Source organism: Rhea pennata, chromosome 1, assembly GCF_028389875.1.
Source record: "Rhea pennata isolate bPtePen1 chromosome 1, bPtePen1.pri, whole genome shotgun sequence".
Classification (NCBI taxonomy): Eukaryota; Metazoa; Chordata; class Aves; order Rheiformes; family Rheidae; genus Rhea; species Rhea pennata.
In genome coordinates this window covers 55,256,112-55,278,969 of record NC_084663.1, presented here as the reverse complement: position 1 = coordinate 55,278,969, position 22,858 = coordinate 55,256,112, and the positions used below count along the sequence as shown (strand labels likewise).

At 42.5% G+C, this 22,858-nt stretch overlaps 1 protein-coding gene across 1 annotated transcript; it reads left to right on the top strand.

Annotated features, from left to right (window-relative positions):
- Positions 1 to 32: 32 nt before the first annotated feature.
- On the top strand, positions 33 to 18,652 carry XPNPEP3 (X-prolyl aminopeptidase 3). The gene is made up of 10 exons (XM_062587461.1): positions 33 to 178; positions 1,887 to 2,003; positions 4,395 to 4,802; positions 7,337 to 7,539; positions 8,455 to 8,517; positions 11,285 to 11,398; positions 13,046 to 13,131; positions 13,792 to 13,975; positions 15,467 to 15,587; positions 16,450 to 18,652. The coding sequence occupies exons 1-10, from the start codon at positions 118 to 120 to the stop codon at positions 16,614 to 16,616; spliced, it is 1,524 nt and encodes a 507-aa protein (XP_062443445.1). The 5' UTR covers positions 33 to 117; the 3' UTR covers positions 16,617 to 18,652.
- The last annotated feature ends 4,206 nt before the right edge of the window (positions 18,653 to 22,858 follow it).

The following is a 22,858-nucleotide window of genomic DNA, read 5'->3' as shown; positions in this document are numbered from 1 at the left end:
TGGCGTCCCTGCGCGGCGCCGCGGCGGCCGAAGGCCCCGCAATGTGCGCGCCGCGCCGGCGCGGCGGGGAGGAGAGAGAGGGGGTCTGGAGGGGCGCGGAGCCACGCGCCGGCGGCCATGTGGCGCTTTCCGGCCCAGAGGCTTGTCCCGGCGGTGAGGGGCTGGCGCGGCTTCTCAGGTCAGAGACTCCTTTGCTCCTACCTCCGGGCCGTGCCCCCCTCGGCCCCCCGGTGACCGCCTCGGGCAGGGGCCGGGGGCTGCCGTCGGGTTAAGCATTACCACGGCTCGGAGCCCGTTCCCGCCCCGCGCTGGGGGTGCGGCGGCGGTGGCCGGGGCTGGGCGAGCTGTGAGCCGTCCTCACGTCGTGCTCCCTGTGGCGTTGCGGTGGGTGAGGGGGGCAGGGGGCTCCTCAGCGAAGTTGTGGCTCCGCTCATGGATAAAGCTGAGGAAAGAGTGACTTCTTATTTGAAAAATAAAGCAACGATCTGGAAAGCTTCCTGCTGTGTTTAAAACATTGCTTTATTTGATGCCTGTTCTCTTGTCTCGTTATGAGATGTCTTGTCTCTGTAGGTAGGTAGGCACAGTGAAAACTCTCGGGTCAGGCTGCACAAAATGCAGTAATTATACTTCAGTTCTTAAATTTCTGGACTGTTATGTTAGTCAGACATCACATATGGGAACAGATGGCATGCTTTAAGTTACGGTAAGCAGTTAGCCTGAGTAAATAATCTCTGTTTAGTAGACAGTCATGTTAGTTCTCAGAAAATCCACAGTCTGTGTATCTTAGTATAAAGCTCTGTCTCAGGTTCCTGAGAGGTAGGCAGCTGTTTTACTTGCATCCTTGTGCTACAGCTTTATGCTTGCTTATGCCATCGAAGAACATGATTAGCACTTCTACTGAGAATCCAGTACTGTGCCAGAGCAGCACGAATTGATTTTTAGTAGGCATATGGCAAGTGACATAAAAGAGAATTGGTTTCCAAAACATCAGCTGTTAGATATTAGGCCATTGATTAGCATCTCCTTCCATGTGTTTGGTAATTTGTATCTAGATGCAAGCAATGCTTCAGTTGCAGGTGTGGCTGAGAAATCCAGAGTTAGTAAGGTTTGTGAGGGCCAGCAGAGAGACACATATTTAATAGTATTTAATTTTATGTCTTACTGTGCCCTCCCCCAGCTTCCTGATACACATTTGCTAATTCTTGTGTAAAACTGTCTGCTTTGGCAGTATAAGTGATTTGTGGGATTGGAAATGGGATGCATAACTCTGCTCCTGAGGAATTGTTTCTAGTTTGGCTAATGTTGCTGCTAAGTAAGCTAGATATGTAACAAAATGAGGGTTCTTGAGTATCTTCTGCCAAAAAAAAAAAAAAAAAAAAAAACTTTTGCATTCCTGTAAAAGCAATTATATATAGTGGCTTCTCTGTAGCATTTTTAGTTAAACTGATTGTTTCTTAGGAGATATTTTTTGAGGGTCTAATCAAGACATGATGATACGCAGGTGACCTGGGTGATTGTGGTGCTTCAAGCCCTGCAGCATCTGAGGGGAGCTGAGCACATGATGAAACCAAAGTGTTGAAATAAAACATGTATGGACTGGCCTAGCTTTCTGGGTGTCTTTGCTGGCTTGTCAGTGTTAAAGTATGTTGATTTCTTGTAATTTCCTTTATAGATATTTGATTATTAGTTTGCTTGGATACAATGACAGTTTTATTAGCATTTGCTAATGCTACAATGTGCATGCAACAAGTTGAAAAGTAGAGGAGGGATATTGTGGTAGAAGTTGAATAAATGCTGTTAAGAGTTAGATGAGTGCAGTATAATTCTGCAGTTACATATATGGAAAGGTCATTTACCTTTGATGTGATCCATTTCTTTTCCTCTAGTCTGCAAGTCATGGGCTCTCCGGAGATTTTCCCTTCAGCCTGCCCAGCAGAAGAAGATTCCAAACCGATATTTGGGTCAGCCCAGCCCCTTCACACACCCACACCTTCTCAAACCAGGTTAGGTTTTGGGCCCTGTATGAGCCATCGCTGGTATTCTTTCTTTCTTCTATTTTTCTGAGTTGACATCTAGGACAGAGTATTGATTTGCAGCATCATACAGGTGTCCATGATTTCAGCTGGTTATGACTAGCTTCACTGGGTAGTAATTGTATATAGTAGTTACTTTCTCTGACTGAGATGATACCAATTCAAAAAACATGTTATTTTTTTTATTCTTTTCCCAAGGAGTGTTTTATGTCACTGATTAAAGTACTGTAGAAGTTATGTGACATCTTGTAAGCTAATTGTCCTGCAAGTACAGTATGATTTATATTAGGGAAAACTCCTTTGCATAAGCTGAACTACCAGAAAGTTTCAGGTACACCTTGTGAGTCAGAGAGGTGCAATTCAGAAAAAGTTTGGAGAAGTGACAGTGATAAAACCTTTTTAAAAAAAAAAAAGTAAAAAACATATGCAAGAGTTGGTCCATAAAAATACTGTGTTCTTTTTCTGCAGATACATATATAGAGAGAATAGATATTTGTGTGTGTAGGTATGTATATATGCACACACACACACGTGTGTGTATATATATTTAAATAGAATAATTCAGGTCACAAGGAATCTCAAGAAGCCATCAGATCCATTCCCTGCTCAAACCTTGGCTAACTTCAATTTTAGATCAAGTTGTTCAAGGCCCTGCTTAAAGTTCCATGCTAAATGAAGCTGATACTTAAAAACTACTCACAACTTAAATAGTGGAGATTAATTATAGCTACCCACAGTAGTTTTCCATTTAATAGCCAAGTGTTGTTTTCTTTAAAACAGTAATGCATTGTCTTACTGCAGTTACTGTTTTAAAAAGAAGCTGCCCTTAAGGCAAAGAGAATTTACATGCCTCACAGATGGAAGGCAAATGGGATTCTCATATTCCACTCTTTCACAACTTCTAAACATCACTGGACTGTTTGCAGTAATTAGAAATCTGACTGGAATGCAGTGGAGGGAAGGAAAAATTACAGTGTACTGTGGCATAACTGTGGAGTCAGATTTCATTAAAACAATTTCGGTATTCTGTGTAGTCTCTAGATCTACAGGTTGAAACAAATAATACTTTCAGGCCAAATTGGTCTTGCAAATGTACGTTCCTGAAAAGATGCAGAGTTTAAAGCAGATGCAACGATTTTTACAAATACAGCAATTATTTGAATTCTCTGTTGCCAGGGAAAAAAAAATCTGGATAGAACCCGCCTCCCATGCAAATATTTTCATTTTGAAAGCAGTTACTTAAAGAATCCACTTACAGTGCAAGTCAAATTTTAACTTTCATCCTAGATTTGTTGCTGTGAAATATATTAAATAGGAAGAAAAGCTAGTGAAAGCAGAAGTTAACAATACGAAAAAAGCAATTGTATCAAAATAGGACATTAGCCACTGTAGAGATTAAGGTGTTAATTTAGATCATACTTAACAGAGTGTCACATTTTTTAAAATACATACTCAGACTGTGGTTGGCTGTTCTCTCAACTTCAGTCCAGTTTCTGTCTGCTTCTTGATCTCTGTACCTCTTGTTCTTTGTGACTGGAGCAATAAGAAGACATACTTTCATCTAAGAGGATTTGTTTAATTAGAGTCCTTAGGAAATACAGTGTTTAACTTCAGAAAACTCGTAATTGTTAGTTATTGACAGCAGCTAAGTCTGTCCTGGAGAAGATTCCTTTTCTTAATCAGAGAGTGACACCAGCCTGGAAGTTGTGGTTTCTTGCTACCTGGAATCTCATGATTAGTTAGGGTCTGCAAGGACAACCTCTCTGTGTCTGACTGTGATCTCCCACAGTATCTGTAACACTCAATCCACCCCTTATGCTTTAGAACTAGCTACTTTATGAGTTGACTTAATGTCTATTTGAGGAGATATTCCAGCTTTACCTGATGAAATTAGTGCTAAACCTGCAGAGGTAATCTTCTGTTCAATGTCCAGATGCCATAAAAACCCCACCAATTTCCATCAGAGTCAAAGTTCAGTTTGCCCAACTCCCTCCCCCCTCCCCTTTTTTCTCATGCCTTTGTGAAAATCATACCTGCCAGAATTTTGTTCCCTCAGTGCTTGGGATGTTTGCTTAAATGTGCCTGGTCAGTTCGTGGTTTCTGCCTTTGCCCAGAAAGCAGAAAGATTGGATTGATTTAAAGTAGAATTTCTCTATTGTGTGGCAGATGGAGCAGTTTGAGTGAGGATATGTAGGGGTGGGAGTTAGAGGTGCATAAGAGAGCAAAGGTAAAGTTAGTGAGGGATCTTAGTTAAGCCATGGGTATGAAAGGCATCAGGGAGCAGGCAAGAATCAGGCTTGAGGTTAGTAAAATATCATGAGTGCATTGAATTTCTGTATCTGATTTGATTTGCATTCATAGGGGAGGTAACTCCAGGACTGTCACAGGTGGAATATGCTCTTCGCCGACACAAACTGATGGCGCTGATCCAGAAGGAGGCCCGCGGCCAGGATGGACTGGACCACACAGTGATTCTGCTATCCAACCCTACTTACTACATGAGCAATGACATCCCCTACGTTTTCCACCAGGACACTAACTTTCTGTACCTCTGCGGGTTTCAGGAGCCTGACAGCATCCTGGTGCTGCAGAGCCTTCCAGGCAAAGCGCTGCCCTCCCACAAGGCCATCCTTTTTGTGCCTCGGAGAGATCCCAGCCGAGAGCTGTGGGATGGGCCCCGATCAGGCACAGATGGGGCAGTTGCTCTCACAGGAGTCGATGAAGCTTACACTATTGAGGAGTTCAGGCACTTGGTAACCAAACTGAAAGGTAACGAAAACCAGAGGGGAGGGAATGAGGTGAGACATGCAGTGTAGGGCCTATTAGCATTTGGAAGGTGGCCTGTGACTCCAGCTCAAACCTGGAAATGAGCCTGGGGAGGTGCCAAGGAGTGGGACAGGATAACACAGACGTTCGGAAATTTCTCCTTTATGCTAGCTGTTGCTGTTTATCCTTAGGGCTGGATTTATTTTATTTTATTTTTTTTTCTCCTCCCCTCTTTCAAGCATGTTAATGCTCCAGGAAGCAATTGTGCTGCCTAGCTGTAGGTGTCTAACCTGAATGCCTGATTAAGGAGCCTCTGCTGATGGTAGTATCATCAGTAGAGAGAAGGGTCTGTCTTAGGTGCTCTGAATTGCTCTTATGAGAGACAACTCATCATTATTGACTGACTGTAGAAAAGATCTAGGCTCTTAAGTTAGACATGTAGCTTAGGCACCTGAAGCTAGCCAGTAGGAATTCCCCATCTTCTACCCCACACAATCTTAGTGAGAATAATTGCTAATTTAAAAGTGGTCTGTGCAGCTAAGAGGCTTGTTCTGCTGCTCCTGTCTATTCTGTATTTGATCTATTTGCAGAAAGTTTTGGTTAGTTCTGTGCGTTTCGTGAGCATTACATTTACTTTAGAAACCCAATGATGTGATAACAACTATTTCCTCCACAGATAGTGGCTGTCCTGCATGACCTATTGTCTAGGTGCTGCATACATCAAATTCTTCTGTGAAAGATGACATGTTAAACTACTTCCTCTCTTACCTTTCTCAGAGTAGCTTTGAATATACTGATCACAGTTGTGCTTCATCTTTATTAAAAAAACAAATATTCTTGATAGCTTCATGAGGGGTACCAATGGAAGTATATGTTTAAATATGTTAGGTTTTTTTCTCCACTCTGAATTCCTTGTGTGCTCATGCATATGCTAGTGTGCACATCTGGAATTTAAGGAACAGAATAAACAAGAGATGATGGTAAACCTTGTTACTGTTTTTGCTATATCTTTTTTTGCTGACAGAGCCAGAACCAGATGAAGCACAGAAAGCTTGCAGAAATTTCAAAATAGACTTGATAATAACCTACACAGGGAAGTTGTTAGGCCCCTCACCTTTGTCAGGTGAATACTGACTCACTTCCTGAAATATGAAGATTACTCTCCTTTGTTCGATTGCATCTAATGCCACCTTAGGGTCTCAATATTTATAATTCAGAGTGAACTTAAATGCATTATAAAATGAATATGATAAATTATTAGCTGAAAGCTTATGGTAATGTAAAAAGGGCAAGTGCTTGGGGAGTTACACAGATAAATAGAGTAAATGCTGTACTTGTAAATACCGTGGCCTGATTCTATTTTTCTGTAATTTCAAAAGTGATATATTGAAAACAGAAAAGGCACAGGAAGAGCAACATGATGAAATTATGGAAAAGCTGTTATTGAGGAGACACATGGTAAACAAAAGTGTTCTGCTTGGGAAAAAAAGCCCTGAGGGTAAGGTATATGAGAGATATATATGGTTATGCAAGGCATGGAGAGGATGAATAGGAATGATTAGTCACTGTTTTTCATAATTTACAAACAAGGAGAGCACTAAATAAAATGATTGGGGGCAGGTTTAAAATAAATAAATTACTTTTAAAGCAAGTTTTAATTTGTGGAACATGCATGATGTTTAGAATATCAAAAGTATAAATGGAGTCAAAAGTTGTTAGCTTGATGGAAGAGCGATCTATGAGGAGCAGTTAATCATGATGATGCAGCCTAGAAAAGACATCTGGAAGTAGGGAAGGATTGCCAAGGGGCATAAATGCCCATTTTTCTACAGGCTTTTTGTGAGCATCTGCCAATGGCTACTGTCACCAAAAAAAAAGTGGGCCTAGGTGGACCTTTGCTGTGACTCAGCATGGGTCTTCTACTGTTCCCATTAAAGATTCTTCTGTGGGGAAAATGTGGGTGCTAACCATGATATCGTTGAAGAAATTTCGACATAGATAAATGTATTTGTCCTCGGTGAGTTCATCTTGTCTGAATGGTTGAAATAGGCAGTTCTTCCCCCAAGCTGCTCTGAAGCACAATTGATAATGCCTCCCTTTCCACGTTATGAGTGAAAAGTAAATTGTCTTGCAGCATCAGAGGGGACAGGCCAGGGAGTGGTTCAGAACATGCCCCATTGCAATGCAGCAGTTTGTCTTACACAAGTTCAACTTTCTCCGTGATACACAAAACTTGGAATATTCCTACACAAGATCAGTGATGACCATAAAAAAACCCCACAGTATTTGCATATAAATAGAGATTTGTCAAATCTATGTGTCATCACGCATTACTGATCTTCCAGGTTTTGAAGGGATAATTAATACCCCGTGATAGTGACAGCACTTGTCTGGTCTGTGGCCACCCTGCAGAATCAGAAGAAATGAATTTTTCAAAAGTAGCAGTAACAGATCTGATTTAGGAGGAGTGAATCTGTTCAGTATCAGGAGATTTCTACTTTTATCTTTGTCAGGGTCAGCGATGTCTTGTCTTTCAGGTGAGTCAAGTGTGATTTGGTACGACTTGACCAAGCCAGTGCATACACAGCTGCACTCTGACTACCTGCAGCCCCTGGCTGAGATAAAAGCTCGGAGCAAAAACCACATCCAGGGCATCCGACACCTAGTACAAAACCTTCGGCTGATCAAATCTCCTGCAGAAATTGAAAGGATGAAGATTGCTGGACAGGTGACAGCGGAGGTATGGGGCCATATGCTCGCATAATGAACCACTGCGTTCCCTTAATCAAGGGGATGAGTGTGATGAGGTGAGCTAGGCTGGAGCGGTAACTTTGATCTAGTCTGTTAGTTACTTAACTGCTGGCTGACAAACATTAGCCTGTCTCAGCTCCCTCCCATCGCATGAGCAAACAGGACAACTGCTTGGACTACCAGGTTCTCTCATGTAACATAATCAAGTCAGTAGCTGGTTGACTTTGCTTAAAAACAGTATCTGTTCAGGAACCTGGGGTGTCCTCTTGTACGCCTTCCCCAGCTTTCCCTGTCCTTTTGCATGCTGTTTTCTTCCCCGTTCATCCTGTTGTTTTCAATAAAGTTAGATTTTTGTGAAGATGTTGCCTGCATATATCTATTTTGCCTCCCTTCTCAAGTACCTTGTGAACTCATTGGCCAATTTCAAAACAAAAAAACCTGACAGAAATCTCAATGGCAATTATGTTTTTTTTTTTTTTATTTTTTCAATATTTAAATACAAATAATTTAAATATTTAAATAGATAACCAAGTAGCAAAGAGAGACACAGCTAGTACTTCCCTGAAGGAGAAGCTGCACAGTGTGCTTCTATTAGACAAAACAGATCTCACAGGTGAGAGACCTTGTAAAATGCTAATCCATTAGATCAGCCTCAATCATCTAATCCTTTTTTTTTTTTTTTTTTCTGAAAACCAGAGTCTATTAACACAGTTGCATGGGGTATAGAGTTTTGTTGGTTCTAGTCTTCACAGCACACTGTATTTTCAGCTTTCTCTAATTCTTACGTTCTGGGCCAGCTGATTTTAGGCCTTACACAAAAGATGGAGGCTCTTTCTGTCAAATTCAGGCTCCTATGCTAACTAAAAGGCTTTTCTTTTTTTCCCCCTTTTTTCCCTTTTTTCAGGCTTTCATAGAGACAATGTTTGCCAGCAAATCCCCAGTGGATGAAGCCTTTCTGTATGCAAAGGTGAGTATTTTGTGGTTGGAGATGAGACAGAAGATTTGGGTATTGTTTCTCCTTGTAGAAAGCTAAGCGTGTCAGGTGTCCTGTAACGTGTCTGCCACTGTAGCACATTTCTCCTTCACCCAGTTCTTGTGGTTCTTTGGACATGCCCCTGGCACGCCTCAGCCAAGCCAAGAGCCTTGTTGGGACAACTCTTCTGAATTAAGTCAGTGTTGCGGCAGATTGTTTTGCAGTAAGCTTAGAAATGTCAGAAGCACTTGAAGCAAGGACTTTGGTTGTTTGTTTGTTTTAATTAAAACTTCTCTACTCCTGGAGTTAAAGGAATGTATCTTCTAACTGGTAGCTATATTAAACTCTTACTCTCACGTAAGGACTGGTCACGAAGTTCAGTGTTCTGCCACTGAGGATCAAATGCCTTTCCTGGAGATTTTTTGTTTGTTGCCTTTTCCTCTAAGAGCGGTATAGATGAAGGCAAAGGTCCAGGAAGGTTTATGGTATGTTTAAAGGAACATTAAAAAAAAAAAAAAGTAACCAAAAAGTAATCCTGTTTTCTAACCCATCTCTGAGCATGCTGGCCGGATTCTTTCAGAGAACCCTGAGTGTTGCAGCAAGTAATCCCATCAGTGGTAGTGGGAAGTGAAGTGAAGACTTGCAGTAAGAGAGTATACAACTTAATCGAAGGAAGTAGCAATCTGGGAGAGAAAGGGCAGAAAGAACATGGTGGCGGGGGAGAATGAGGAGGATAAAAGAGAAGAAGAGGAAAAGAGAGATAAAAATGGCTGATTTCAGAAATGCTGGAAAGAGAGGAATTTGCTGCATCTGTGTTTGGGTGAACTGAGAGCGTGCCTCATCGGCAAGATTTCGGTCTTGCCTAAGCAGATTGAGAGCTCTGGAGCAACCCTGTATCTAGCAAAGCTTTTCCCACCAAATGGAAAATCCTGAATTGTGTGTAAGATTATAGTAGAGGTTTTCTACCATTCCCCCCCTACCCTGTATAAGAATCCTGGAGGCATTTGGATCTTTGTGTCTTTGGGCATGCAAATAGCTTATATATATCTGTAGTAAGTGTAGTTTATTACAGATGATAGAATTACAATTGATAAGAATTGACAAAAGTGGTAAATTGCCATTATGTTGCATTTTATACTGTTTGCTTAATATAGTGTTGTGAGATTCAAGAAGTTGATTCCTTTAAGATGTGTGAAAATGTTAAATTAATTGTTTAAATAAAATGCAGCCTGTTTTCTACTAGCTATCTTGTAAGCTATCACCAAGGTAAATGTGACAGGAAAAAAAAAAAAAGCTGGAGATGTAGAAGCATGGGGGGCAAGTTTTCCACTAGTAAAGGGGATCATTTGTCTCTTCCTGTCACTATTTTAGCAACATTTACTGCTTCTGTACACGAAAGACTTTTGCCTTGCATATCTAATTCGTGTATACCTGCAGATGCCAGCATCTGTGGGATTTACTTTCCAAGAACTTTTGCAGTTTTCACAGTAAAGTCAGCATGGGGAATTCTTAAGCTATACTTCCCCACCGTTATTGCAGGGATGTAGTGGTTGTCTAGTTTATCTGCTACTGCTATGTTTTTCTATTGTATTTAAATACAGAACCCAGTAGAAAATCAAAGTTTTTAACTTATTCTATGATACGGTTCTATTGTAAGAACTAATTTAAATTAGTTAGAACACCTATTTGTAAAACCTGGTTCCCTGGTTAAATTCTTAACATATGTCAGAGTACCACAACTGTCTTGAAGCAGAACATATTTACTGGGGTTTGTGTAAACACCTCTCACTTAAAAAATAAGGACAAACTTTTGTTGGCCAGCATGTTCTGTAAGGAATCCTGTGAGGAATTGCAATGAGATGCCTGTTTTAATGGCACCAGCAGGATTTGACCCTCTGCTTGGACACAGGGACCTGTGCTAACATGGCACTGAGCAGCAGTACTAACTTGTAAAGAAATTGATTTTAATTAAAATATATTTTAGAGCTCAATTTTTTCACTCCAAATCAGGACTCTAAAGCCTACTTTAGTAAATGTGGACATCCTGAGGTGTTCCATCCCATGTGATTTTGGTACTTAGAGAAAAGACATGTTAGATATTGAGGATATAGAGTGGCTTTATAGGTGTAAGTTTATTCATTTTCATGCTTTCATCTATTTCATTGCTGAAGGAATGTAAATATATGTTGGAGCTGGTTATCACTTTAGCATAGTAGCAAGACAGATCTGCTCTCATGCGCTCTTTTTTGTTTTTTTTTTTTTTCTGTGATATCAAGGTAGGGCATACTTTCAAACCTTACTACCAGTTGGGCAGGGTCATAAAAATAAATACTGGTCTAAATACTCTAGTACTTTATAATTATAAACAACAAAACACAACTGATACTATGCTGACATTTAAAATCTTTTTGCAAAGATGTGTGGGAACTGAAAACATCACTTCGTATAAGCACAAATCGTCACCTGAATGATTTATGACCGAATGAATCCTTGATACAGTATGTACCTGCTTGTACCAGAGAGCGCTCCCATGAGTCTGGATGTGGGTTTAAAAGGCCCTTTGAAAAAGTGGGTGGTTTGATATTTTTTTCTTTCGATGTTCCTAGAAATTCCCTTGGCTACTTTCATTTAATGAACTCCCTGTCCAGTTTTGCTTTTTGTTGTAAAAATGAAGATGATGGTTGTAGGGCGTGAGTTGTGACAGCCCCAGGGCAGTACATCACCTGAATCAGCACTCCTCCTCTCTGAATTGGTATTTCAGTTTGAATTCGAGTGCCGAGCTCGCGGTGCCGACATGCTGGCCTACCCTCCTGTTGTTGCTGGTGGCAACAGATCCAACACCTTGCACTACGTTAAGAACAATCAGCTCATCAAGGTAAGTCGTGGGCCGTCCGGTTAGTTGAAAAGCAGCGCAGTGACGCGCTGCACCTCCTCATGCGTGTCCCTTAGCAGCTCCCTGTTTTGACTGAACACGTCAGAACGCTAGTGGACGCTTTCACGCGAGCAGGGGAGAGGAATCCTGCCTCGGTTACCTTTGTTGTCAGTGACAGATAACTTGGCAAATTCCAGGCTCTTTCTCTCCTCTTTGCGCTTGCTGCTGCAGTTTTCTGAAGAGTGGAAGGGCTTGCAGACAAGCTTGCAAACGCTCCATTTAGCAAACCTGCCTGCCTACACCCAGAGTTTCTGCTGTCCCTGTTGTGCAGCAAGCATGCGGCACTGGGTGCATTGCTAGCCTCACAGAAGAGAGGGGCAGCTGCAACAGGCAGGCTAAAGACACTGCTGGGGCCTTCTGCTGTCGCTGGCGTTGCTTTGCAGTGTACGTGCAGTAACGCATTCCTTCTCTGGCTAAGCTGAAAAGCATTTCGGGCTCCATGTGGCCTAACAAAGCAGGGAAGGGGACTGGAGAGGGAAAGGAACAGTATTAATTGTTGAGAGAGGAAAATTAGATGGTAGGTAAGTTAAGACTTTCAGAAGTCTTTGTTACTGTTTTGAATCCACATCCACCTTTCCTGACAAAAAAAAATCCTAGATTCACATAGGTATTTTGGGGAACAGTGTTATCCCATTGCTGTATTCATGATTCACTTTTCAGTGGAGCATGTTTTTCTTCTGCATTAATGCAGGATGAAGCTTTCCCGCTAGCATTGACTTTTCTCAAAGCTGACATGCTAGCAGACCTTGAAATGGTCTGCACAGATGCACGTACAAAAGATACAACAGGCTGCTTTTGGCAGAAAGAAGCCTCGTTTGTTGTACTGTTGTCCAAGGTCAAGCGTGCTCATGTAACTCCAGTTATTTCCATTAAAGTTATATTAAATCACTCTTACTAGTTTTTCAGAAACTGGTAGGTAGAAGGTTAAACCCACAAACTTGATTCTTTTTTTTGTTCCTTTGTGTGTTGCCTCCTCCAGATTTTGTTGTCAACTGGCATAACAAAGTATCTAATTTGGAAGATCTCTCCAAAAGAGACTTTCCTCTTAAGATTTTCTGTAGCAGTGGGTGTTTTGTGATTCTAAATGTGCATGATGTTAAAAAGTATTGAGTATTGTCATAGTAGGAGGAGGTCCAACTCTACTTGGCCCCGTTGTGCTGCTGTATTTTCTTTCAAGAACTGAAGCGATGCTACTACCTTCAGGCCTCTTCCTCTCTGGTAGAGGAGTACAGAAGTCTCTGGAGTAAGAGATCCAGGTGTGGATAAGGCTACTGTTTCAGAGCCCAAAACAGCTCAAGGGAAATCAAGGTTGTTTTTCTTTTTTTTCTTTTTGAGTAAAAGTGTCTGAACATCAGCATATTAGAATTCAGGCTTTCTAGATAATCATGATAATCAGAGACTACCTTGCAGAGAAACAATCCAGCTTGTTTATAAACAGTAGCACCTAGAGTGATGCTCTGCAAGAGGAATATGCATCTCTGCAGTTACTTTGCCTAAATAAATCCATAATTTTCTTACCTAATCTCAGACAGAGAAATCAACTTGATAGCTGGACTGACCCACAGGGCATTTTTTCCTGTTCTTCTCCAGGATGGTGAGCTGGTCTTGCTAGATGGTGGATGCGAGTCTTCCTGCTATGTAAGTGACATCACACGTACCTGGCCCGTCAATGGAAGGTAGGGTGGCACAAGGTGATCTTGAAGGACTATGAAAAGCTCTTGTATGACTGCTGGTTCATAACAAGAATATGTGTGTGTGCGCAAAGTTTGTGTGTGTGCATGGCTTTAATGTGTTCCAATCTATGGCTCTTCAGAGTAATCAGATTATATAAACCGATCTTTCAGTGTGAGAAGTTATATTCCCTACTGCCTCATTAGTTATTGCATGAATATGTGTGATTATTGCTATTTTAAGCTATTAAGGTGTGCTTAAACTGCAGAGAAGGCTCTTGTAATTCCTCATTCAGCTGTTTTTAACTCTGGTTGAGTGTAAAGGAACAGGAGTTTAGTCAACCTGTACATGACTGTGGCAGTTGTGAATAAGCTGGTGTAGTGTCCTTGTGGTTGTGTGTTTGATTCCAGTGTTTTTGCTCAAGTGCATTCTTTTGCCCTGCTTTGCTTCAGGTTTAAGATGTCAGGCGAGTAATCCTACCTCTACCCGGTGTATGGAAGGGCATGTTTCACTGATGTCTTGTCTGGCATTTCAAATAAGGAGCCAGTTGTTCTTTTTCCTCTTTTCCTGCTCCAGCATTGAACTGAATCTGTCCCCAAGAAGCGTCTGGGCAGAGGAGTTGGTTGTGAAAAATGCCCTTTGTTCCTTTTCTTGCTGGTTTTCAGATTCACAGAACCTCAAGCAGAATTATACCAGGCTGTCCTGGATATCCAAAAGTCTTGCCTGAGCCTCTGCTCCCCAGGTGTCAGTCTAGAGCATATGTACAGCCTCATGCTGAGCCTTATTGGACAGAAACTGAAAGAGCTGGGAGTCCTAAAGAGCAGCATCACTGAGAGCCACTTCTTCAAGGTACTTGAAGTTTTTTTACTCCAGCTTTCCTCACTGGGACTGACTGTTGCCTTTTTAGGTTACGTTAATGGTTTACTTTGTATGAAGAGTGTGCTTGTAAAGTGAATCTTCTAGTTGTCCCCATTTACTATAGTAATGTAATATACTCTAATTAGTGTTGTGGGCTGATCTCAGCACAGGAGCTGGATTTCTTTTAGGTGAAGCTAAACTGGAAGATATGTTCCAACCCCTACTGGGCATTCAGTCCACAAACTGGTCTGAAGTAACCCCCCAGGTCCTATATGCATGTAATATGGATGCTGGTTCCTCAAGACCTGCTATTTCTCTCTGCAGATCCATTCCTGTTAGTCTGTGCTACTTGTTATTGTAGATACAGCTTTAAAATACAGATAGCCTGAAAGGACCTATAGAGAAACTGCCACTAACACAGAAGTCCAGGTTCTGGGCTGACTGCAGGCAATCAGTCTTAGTTTTGTGATCTGCTTAACATGGCAAAAATCTGACTGTCTCCAAAAAGTGCAGCCTTGTCTTCTGTCTTTCCACCTGCTGCCTCTTTTGCACTTTGCACCAGCACTGGGATTCACAAAGCTGCATGGTGAAGAGATTGGGGAATTGCTCTGCCTCAAAGCTGAACCTGCAAATAAAGCAGAGCTAGTTAGAGAAGTTAGAGAAGTTGGTCTAGTCCCACTTACTGCAAACTTGCATGATTGCTGTTGCCAACACAAGAAGGATGGCAGGAACGAGGTAACAGGGCTACCCTTTGGTAGCAGCACAGATTTCTGCCAGATTTAATTGCCCTGCAGCACTGGTACGATAGCAGCACAAGTCCCCACTTGCAAACAGAAGCCATTCTAACTTTTCTCAGCAGGCGGCAGCACAGTCAGATGAGACCAGCATCTGCAGTTCAGTCCACAGTGAACGTGAGGGACATGGGGGCAGAGGGAGGAATTAGCACTTGTGATTCCTGCTGACAAGGAGCTCCTTTCCGGAGAGAAGGGATTAGGATGGTGCAGGGGAGTCGGTACCCAGGAGAGGTGGGTTCAAATTCTGCAGCTTCTGAGTAAAATCAACACAGGATCCTCTCCATAATGCAGAAGACGCTTCTTGGCCACATCACATAGCAGCTGTGTCAGCTGCTGCTGTTTGTCAGCGACTGCTGATGGGAGCAATGCGGGGCTGGGATGTTTAGGGGATGGAGAGGACTGAGGCAGCAAAGTTCAGTGAGCCAAAAGCTGAAGCCTTGCCTGGCATATTGAGGGACTGATGTGCTTGGGCTGCTCTTTTCAATGAGGGGGAAAAAGGTAATCTGCAGTCGGCTCGGAAGAGGCAGCTGGTATGCTTGGGTTTTGAGGGCCCTCTAGTTCTGGTAATGGAAGGCAATCCCTGGTGACCTTTTAGTGACAACATATTCCTCTGCTCTTTTTTTATATTGAAATAACAGGTTGGGCTGTGCTTAACTACTTCAGTGACACTTGCTTTGTCTTCTGCCAGGCTGTTCGAAAGTATTGCCCACATCACGTGGGCCATTACTTGGGCATGGATGTACATGATACCCCAGATATGTCCCGATCGCTCCCACTTCAGCCAGGCATGGTGATAACCATTGAACCAGGTAAAAAGAAAAGCAGTCATTGCTGGACTAAAAACATGCAACACTAAGGGTAACAGTATCTCTTTGATTAGTTAGTTGGTCATCAGACCAAAGCGTTCAAGTCCTTTCTTGTGAAATTGAAAATGATTACAGCATTAAAAAACCTTAAGATATCTCCCTCCCAAGCACATTACAATATTGGAAAATTATTTCCCACCCAAATACAGCCAAGGTTACAAATTGAGAATGAGCTCTCAAAAGGCATCTGTACAGCAGAAAGCAGACTGCCATCAGATTTCAAACTGCTAATGCTTGACCCGCAGGAGCACAGGTCAACTGCAGTGCGGAGAAGCCGAGTAAATTCACTTGTGCTGTGATCTGTGTTACTGTGACTAAACTGCTACCAGTCACTGGTAGTGTAAGTCTCTCCTGAGTGCTGCAGTCTGCAATTTTAGGCCTTAACAATTTCTCTTTGCAAATTTGGTCTTTCACAATGAATCTTTGTTTCTGCTTGTCACTTGCTTTGAAGCTGTCAACTGTAAACTGATTTTTAATGCTTGGATCTTCCCTCCTCCTATTCAGATCATTATTAAAATCGTCTTTGTGAACACAGCATTGAGAGCAAGAAGTGCAGAAAGGCCAGCTGTAATTGCAAAACTTTTTATTAACATGCTAGTGTTTGTATGCATTGAGAGACTTCCCTTTCTTTGTACACCAGCTCCCATGATTGTCGGGAAAGTGGGCAGCTTTCCTTACCAACCTTTCTCTGGGTCAATGTCTTTTAGGTTGCTGAAAATCCAGCTCTACTCTCATGGCTGTGCTGTAAGGGAGAGTGTTGCTCTAAAGAGTGTTGAGAGGGTTTTAATTCCCTTCCTTCTTTCAGGCATTTACATCCCTGAGGATGACATGAGCGCCCCAGAGAGGTTCCGTGGCATCGGTGTGCGCATTGAGGATGACGTTGTGATAACAGAGGATGCACCGCTCATCTTGTCTGCTGACTGTCCCAAAGAGATTGACCACATCGAGCAGATCTGTGGCCGCAGCTCATGATGCCTCTTCCTGCCTCTTGCACCCTCCTCAGGAGACAAGGTCCTCCAGGAATGCAGCCCCCTGTAACTGACTGTAGTTGTCAAGCGATGGGTGGTGTGGACTGTTGATGGCTGCTTCGAGACTGTGGGGCTGGGAGGCAGAATGGAAATAGCTCAGGCAGTGAGGACTGAAAAGCAAAGCCCTCTCTTTGCCTGCCCCCTCTACACATGCGCGGCTGCCTCTGCTGAGAGTCAGAGCCCTGTTGTTTACCCTTTAGCAATAGTTTCATGATGGACAGATTTTAAAAGTGAAACTTGAGAAGAATGCCATTTTGGAGGAATAAGCTGTGTCAGACAACTTTGGTTTCTCTGGAGCCCTGGAAGGAAGCAATTTGACAGTCAGGAAGATTGGTCCTGGGAGGTGTAATTTTAACTGAAGTCTGTGCAGAGAAGATTTCTGGCATCCTAAGGGTAAGGATGTGTTTAGGCATTATTCAAGCAGATGCCAAATAGGCCAACAGCAGGGGAAGAAGGCCTCATCTGCCCTTTCAGCATATGAAGGGCTTGGTAATCGTAAAAGGGACTAATAGAGCTCAGGACGGTTGGACATACCCATTCTCACTGCCTTCCACATTCCTTTGTTTTTTTGTCCCAAACCTCCCTTGCAGTCTCCTATTTTCAACAGCTCTCTACCCTGGGAAGCAGGGCCATGCTGGGTTTCACTGGTGACCTCCTGGTTGTTGTCTACATGTGAGCTGTCCAGCAAGGGCAAAACAGTGTCTGGGGCACTCTCAGCACCTTTCTGGTTTTGCTGTAGCCATCAATAGTTTCAGCAATGCATTTTTGAAGAGTCTGCAGGATGGTGAGTTGGAGGTCTTTATAGGGCTTTTGCAGAGTAATTTTCCTTTTCAAAACACTGGGCATGATCACAGCTGCCTTTTGGTTTGTGCCAAGTGCAATCGGTTACTAATGTTCTGTGATAGTATTTTTGAGGAAGCTGCAAATACAATTTTTGGCTGAGATGGATTAGGAGTGAAGAGTTGAGTCCTCTCTCAACATCAGCCTGCTACCCCAGCCATGGGGTATGCAGTAGTAAATATACTTACTGGAAGCAAACAAGGTTTGTTATTTACTGAAGGTATTTTGACAATCGACTTTTTATTTAACATATGTGAAAAATGCCTCTCATTAGTGCATCTGTTGTTGTTTATGCTTGCTTTTGCTTCACATCATCTTTTTTCCTCTCTGATTTTAAGTTCCTGTCTTTTTCTCAGTTACTGCCAGCTTTCCTTCTTATTATCCTGCTGTATTGTCTCTTTTTGGCCCATCATAATGTCAGTGCTTCCTAATCCCTGATCTTCTTGCTAATCAGTGTCATTGGCTCTCCCCCTGGTTGCCCTAGTTCCTGATAGTGGATGTTGTCAGAAGCACGTGGGGAAGGTAGTAAAGATTTTTTGTTTGTTTTTAAACTCAGTGTTTCGTTTTGCTTAGTGAAAGCCAAACATGCTCTCGCTCTGGGTGTTGTGCATCTCCCATTGCATTTAATGGGAGATGAGTGCATGCACCAGCGTGTGAATTTGGCACTTGAAAGGTAGCCAAAACATGCTTTTTTTTTTTTTTTTTTTTAAAGCATAATAAAAAGTAAATGCTCTTACAGAGTTTAATGTATCAGTTTATGCCTAATTAAGAGAATCTGCTGGAAGTCTTGGTACTGTAACACATGCACATCTAAGAGAATCGGTGTAAACTGTTGGAAGGAAGGCTCATTAAGTATGAACACACAGAAATGGTTATCTTTGATGTTCTTTGGGTCTGTAACACATTATTTGTTGTTCCAATTACACGTATTAGAGCCATATCAACCAGAACAAATCTTGGATTTTGGAACAATGTAAACAGCTTAAAATAACATTATCCTGAGAACTACACATGTGTGCTGAACTGGATATCTGCCTCTGTAACTAATTGCAGAGGTAATGATTGTACTTACTGTAAATAAGCCTTTGAAATGCATACAAAAAGAGTTATTTTTAAAATAAAACAATTTGTAGAAAGTCATTTCTTGGACCATCGAGTTGCATGTCTATTGAATAGCTATAAACACTTCCAGAAGAACATTATTTTTCAGAGGTTTATAAATTACATGTAATTTATCTTTACTTGAAATGACATCATCAAATACAGGCACACACTAATTACTGATCACTCAGGAGAACTCTGCAACATGCAAACACCAATAGATCATAGGAATATTGAGGATGAATGTTTCTGTCAAGAAAGAAGTATTTGATTCTGCTGAGTGCAGAGTAATGGATCTGCTAGAGCTGCTATGCCCCCCATACTGTTAAATGTGTCAGATTTAGATTTGGAATTGCTCCATATTCTGTATTTCTTCCACGACATTTAGCCAATTCTTCAGCATAAACTCCTGCTAATGTTCTGAATGTGTTGTTCCATGTAAAGACGACTACATTTTGCAGAATATATTAAATTTGAGTTTTATCAAATATTTGAAGGCTTTTTCTCAATTGGCACAGGTGCATAATCAGATTACCACCTGGGAGCTATACAGATGTGACAGTGTCCCTTGAATATAATCAAATTCATGAATAATTTACATATCCTTCATCAAGAAAGCGTAAAGACTCCCTTCTCAGGCTGCCCGTAACGGTGACGTAGTTCCCTAATCAGCAGTCCTGTACTGCCGGATTTACAGGTTATCTCTACCACTGAAGAGATACCTTGCTCCAAGCACTTGGGTGCGGGAGCGGCTCTCGCTGGCCACACAAGTTGTCAGCTGCTTGGGAAGATCCCTGGAAGTGAATCCATTTACTGATCCTCACTCTGGAATCTACTTCTTCCCTTGGTTTGTAGGAGCTCGAGTATGTATAAGCTTAAGGCATCTCTTCTGGGGGCTTCTTGGTTGAAAGGAAATTGAGGTATATGCAAGCTCTTTTGAGGAGAGATTTTGTTGCAACTGTGGCACCAGTCTTAAGGGAATCAGAGCATGAGACAAAATTTTCAAATCAAAGCCAGCCAGGCCTACAAAGAAGCTGCTTGGAGTTAGAGAAAGCCCAGGAAGCTTTTCTTTGCTTTTCCATTTTACAGTCTACCAGAGCGCTTGCTCTGTTCACAGAGGGCTGGTTGGTAGTGGCAGTCCTGTTGTTAAAGCACAGTCTGAGCAGAGGTGCTAATTTGTAGATAAAGCTTCCAATGTCAGAGTTAAGAGAAATCTGTCATTTAGCACAATTTGGCATTCAATCTCTGTTATCTGTGAAAAATGTAGTATGTCTTTTCTAAAATTGCATCTATTATTTTGTGAAGGAATCTGATGGTGTAGGAAGGATGTGCAGATTGAGGGAGCATTCAGAAAAGAACAGAGGTGGAGAAATTTGGAGTGGACAAAGCAATATAGAGGATTCTTGAGAAGGGCACAATTTGGAGCTGTGGGGATGTGTGCAGGTGGATATGAGAGCAAGCAGAGAACAACAGGGTATAAAATGGCTGGTCAGTATGTTGTCAAGACGGTGCAATATCTATAAAACTAGTTTTGCTAGCCAGGAGACCCTGATTGATTTGCCCTGCTCAAGAGGGAGAACAAAGCAGGCAGATTGTATTGAAGAACTTGGACTTAACAGTTTAATTAATTTCTAAAAAAATCAATAGAATTATCATATGAGAAAGTTTTTTGTAGTTTTATATTATTGATCGTGTGTCAGATTTTAAATAATGTGAAGGGGAGAAAGTACATTTTTAGACAAAACCTTCATTATGATGGAGGGAGCAAGGCTGAAGTTGTCTACTCTTATGCTACCCAAATTACTTCTATGGAAATTTAGTAATTACTAATTACTCCCAAGAGAATTATTATAAAGCAAAAAGAGTTAGGGTTAAGCTTTAGGAAAAAAATCCGTGAGCGATAAATGACCAAAATGCTTTAATCATGTTGAGGCGCTTAATACTCTGCACTGCAATAAATTGACATTTTTTTGATTTCTTTTAAACTGAGTTGTCTCGAAGCCTATGGAGGCATCTGTTCATCAGCATGCAGAGCTAAGCCTTTAAATTTATATTTCAGAGGTCATTTCAACATCTCTGTTGTACACGCTACCTACATATATGCTTAGCTTCAACTTGATTAGCAATCATCATCTGGGCACTGTCACAGGGCTGGCTCTAGCGGTGCCTCTGGTTTATAACCGTCATCGTGTTTCAGAGGTGTAACTTCAAAGCAGAATTTGTAATAGGAACTCACAGCAAGGCCTGGTGGGCTCAGCGATGCCTCAGTTAACTCCCTTCGACTCACTTGGCCTTCTCCAGGTTTGTCTTTTTGTCCCCTCTTAACTAGCTGCTAGCTGTGAGCCTTTCTCCCTAGCAGCAGCTGGAGCAAGGCCTGTCTTCCCGGGACAGCTCACGTCGTCGTCCACCAGTGTTTTGCATTTCCGTAGCACCACCCAGTATTTTGCTAACCGATAACAGACCCTTCTGAGGACACGCAGAAAGGAATACAGAAACCCTGCCAGGCCTGTGTGCATTGCCTTCTCTCTGAGGTGGTTTTTTGCTCTGAAGACCAAGAAGAGCAAAGGGCTCTTTAAAAGAATCGCTTTTCTCATCATCCAAGAGAAGAATCACCGCAGCAGCGGCTGAGAGCGCTCACCCTGGGGTCTGATGGTCAGGCTGAAGTTTGAGAGTCCAGCAAAAACTGCTTGAAATGCAGTTCCTGCCAGGGCAGCAGGCTTGCCGCAGCTGTGACGGTGTCTGCTGCAGTATGTGTCAGTAAACTAGGCCAGGGTGAAGGAGGGCTCTCAGCCTCTCTGTGTCCTGGCTGGAGCAAGGCTTCTGCCTCCGTGTGCGCTTCCCAGAGACTAACGCCGGATGGGACTGGCCGCTGAGCCAGGGCACAGTGTGCTTTGCTTCTCCAGCCTGAAAGGGCACACGAAGTGCAAGCGTGAGATCAGTTTTACCCATAGGAGCTGCAACCAGAACCTCTACGATCGATAGTATTACATCTCAGCCGTGGCCGTGCGGCAGAGGTTACCGTCGCTCAGAAAGGCCGTGGCTGTTAAAAGCCCGCCGCTGTCAGCTACGGCGTTAAGCTTTGCCGGCGCGTGCCTCATCTCGGGCAACAAGAATGAGCGGCTTTGGTACTGCCGATGAACTCCCGTTCTCACCTCCTCTTGGCAGACTGTGGTCGCCTCTGTTTAGCGGCCTTGACGAAGTTTGTGTTGGCCTCCCTATGCTTGTCATAATGTGCCATCAGGATCCTGTTTTGATCCAGCAACTACTTTGTACCATTGCGCGCCGGACAGACAGGGTCTGATACCGGTGTATCTGGGATTAGGAGAATTTCCGTCCCGGGACTCAAAGTGCTGTGGTCAAGTCTGGTGGTCTGTTCCTGCTCTCTCCCGCGTATGTTTTCTCAGCCCGGTTCCACTCGTCGTCTTGTCCGTGGAGCCCGAGAGACTCGACCCTGCAGACAGCCCAGAAACGTCCCGTCCTTTCATTCCCAGGTAGTTGCTCCCTGTTACGGAGGCTTTAAATCTCTAACTGCCCTTCCAGCTGTTTCTCCTCCGGACTTGTAAAGATACTGGTCTGCAGCCAGAAGAGCAGCAGCCTTTAGTACGCTTGCCGCACTGACCTGTTACTTGTCAGATTCCATAAGGTACCGCTGAGGTTCCTGTGATGCATTGCAGATATCTGCTATGTATATCACTTTCTAATTTATGCTTTACCCTGTTCTTTTCTGCGGGAGATGAGCTCTTTAACAGCTACATGGGTGTTACTGTGGTGACTGTAACCAGGCAAAAACACACAGTTCATATTGAGATATCTCCGTTTGTGAACTCAGATATGATTAAAAGATTTTTAAAGGCGCACTATACTTTTTTTCTGCCTTTTCCTGCAGAACAGAGAGAGGTTTCTAATAAACTTCCAGTTGCAAGGTATAAGGTGGAAATGTATCATTCCTCTTCAAAACACACACATATATTATGCACACAAATGTGACTTCTTGCTAGTTAGAGATTTGGAAGAGCTTTTCACCAAGCATAATGAGGATTACTTACATGCTTTGACTCTGTATTTCTTTATACTTTGAATTTTTCAATAAGCTTCATTTTAACTTTGAATTTCTAGGGTGTATATTCTTGGGATTTTGGATAATTACACTATCTCTCTAATATATTTCACTGCAATACAGCCTTAACTTTGCCTTCATCTCAAGCTTTTTCTTCTTTTGTACGTCATTTCCCTGCCATATGAGGC

What these genes read in the sequence shown, in the direction of transcription:
- XPNPEP3 (XM_062587461.1), top strand. Translation starts at nt 118, where the DNA reads ATGTGGCGCTTTCCGGCCCAGAGGCTTGTCCCGGCGGTGAGGGGCTGG. An exon ending in CTGGACAGGTGACAGCGGAG is followed by an intron (nt 7,540 to 8,454) that starts GTATGGGGCCAT and finishes CCCTTTTTTCAG; the next exon opens with GCTTTCATAGAGACAATGTT. An exon ending in AGAACAATCAGCTCATCAAG is followed by an intron (nt 11,399 to 13,045) that starts GTAAGTCGTGGG and finishes GTTCTTCTCCAG; the next exon opens with GATGGTGAGCTGGTCTTGCT.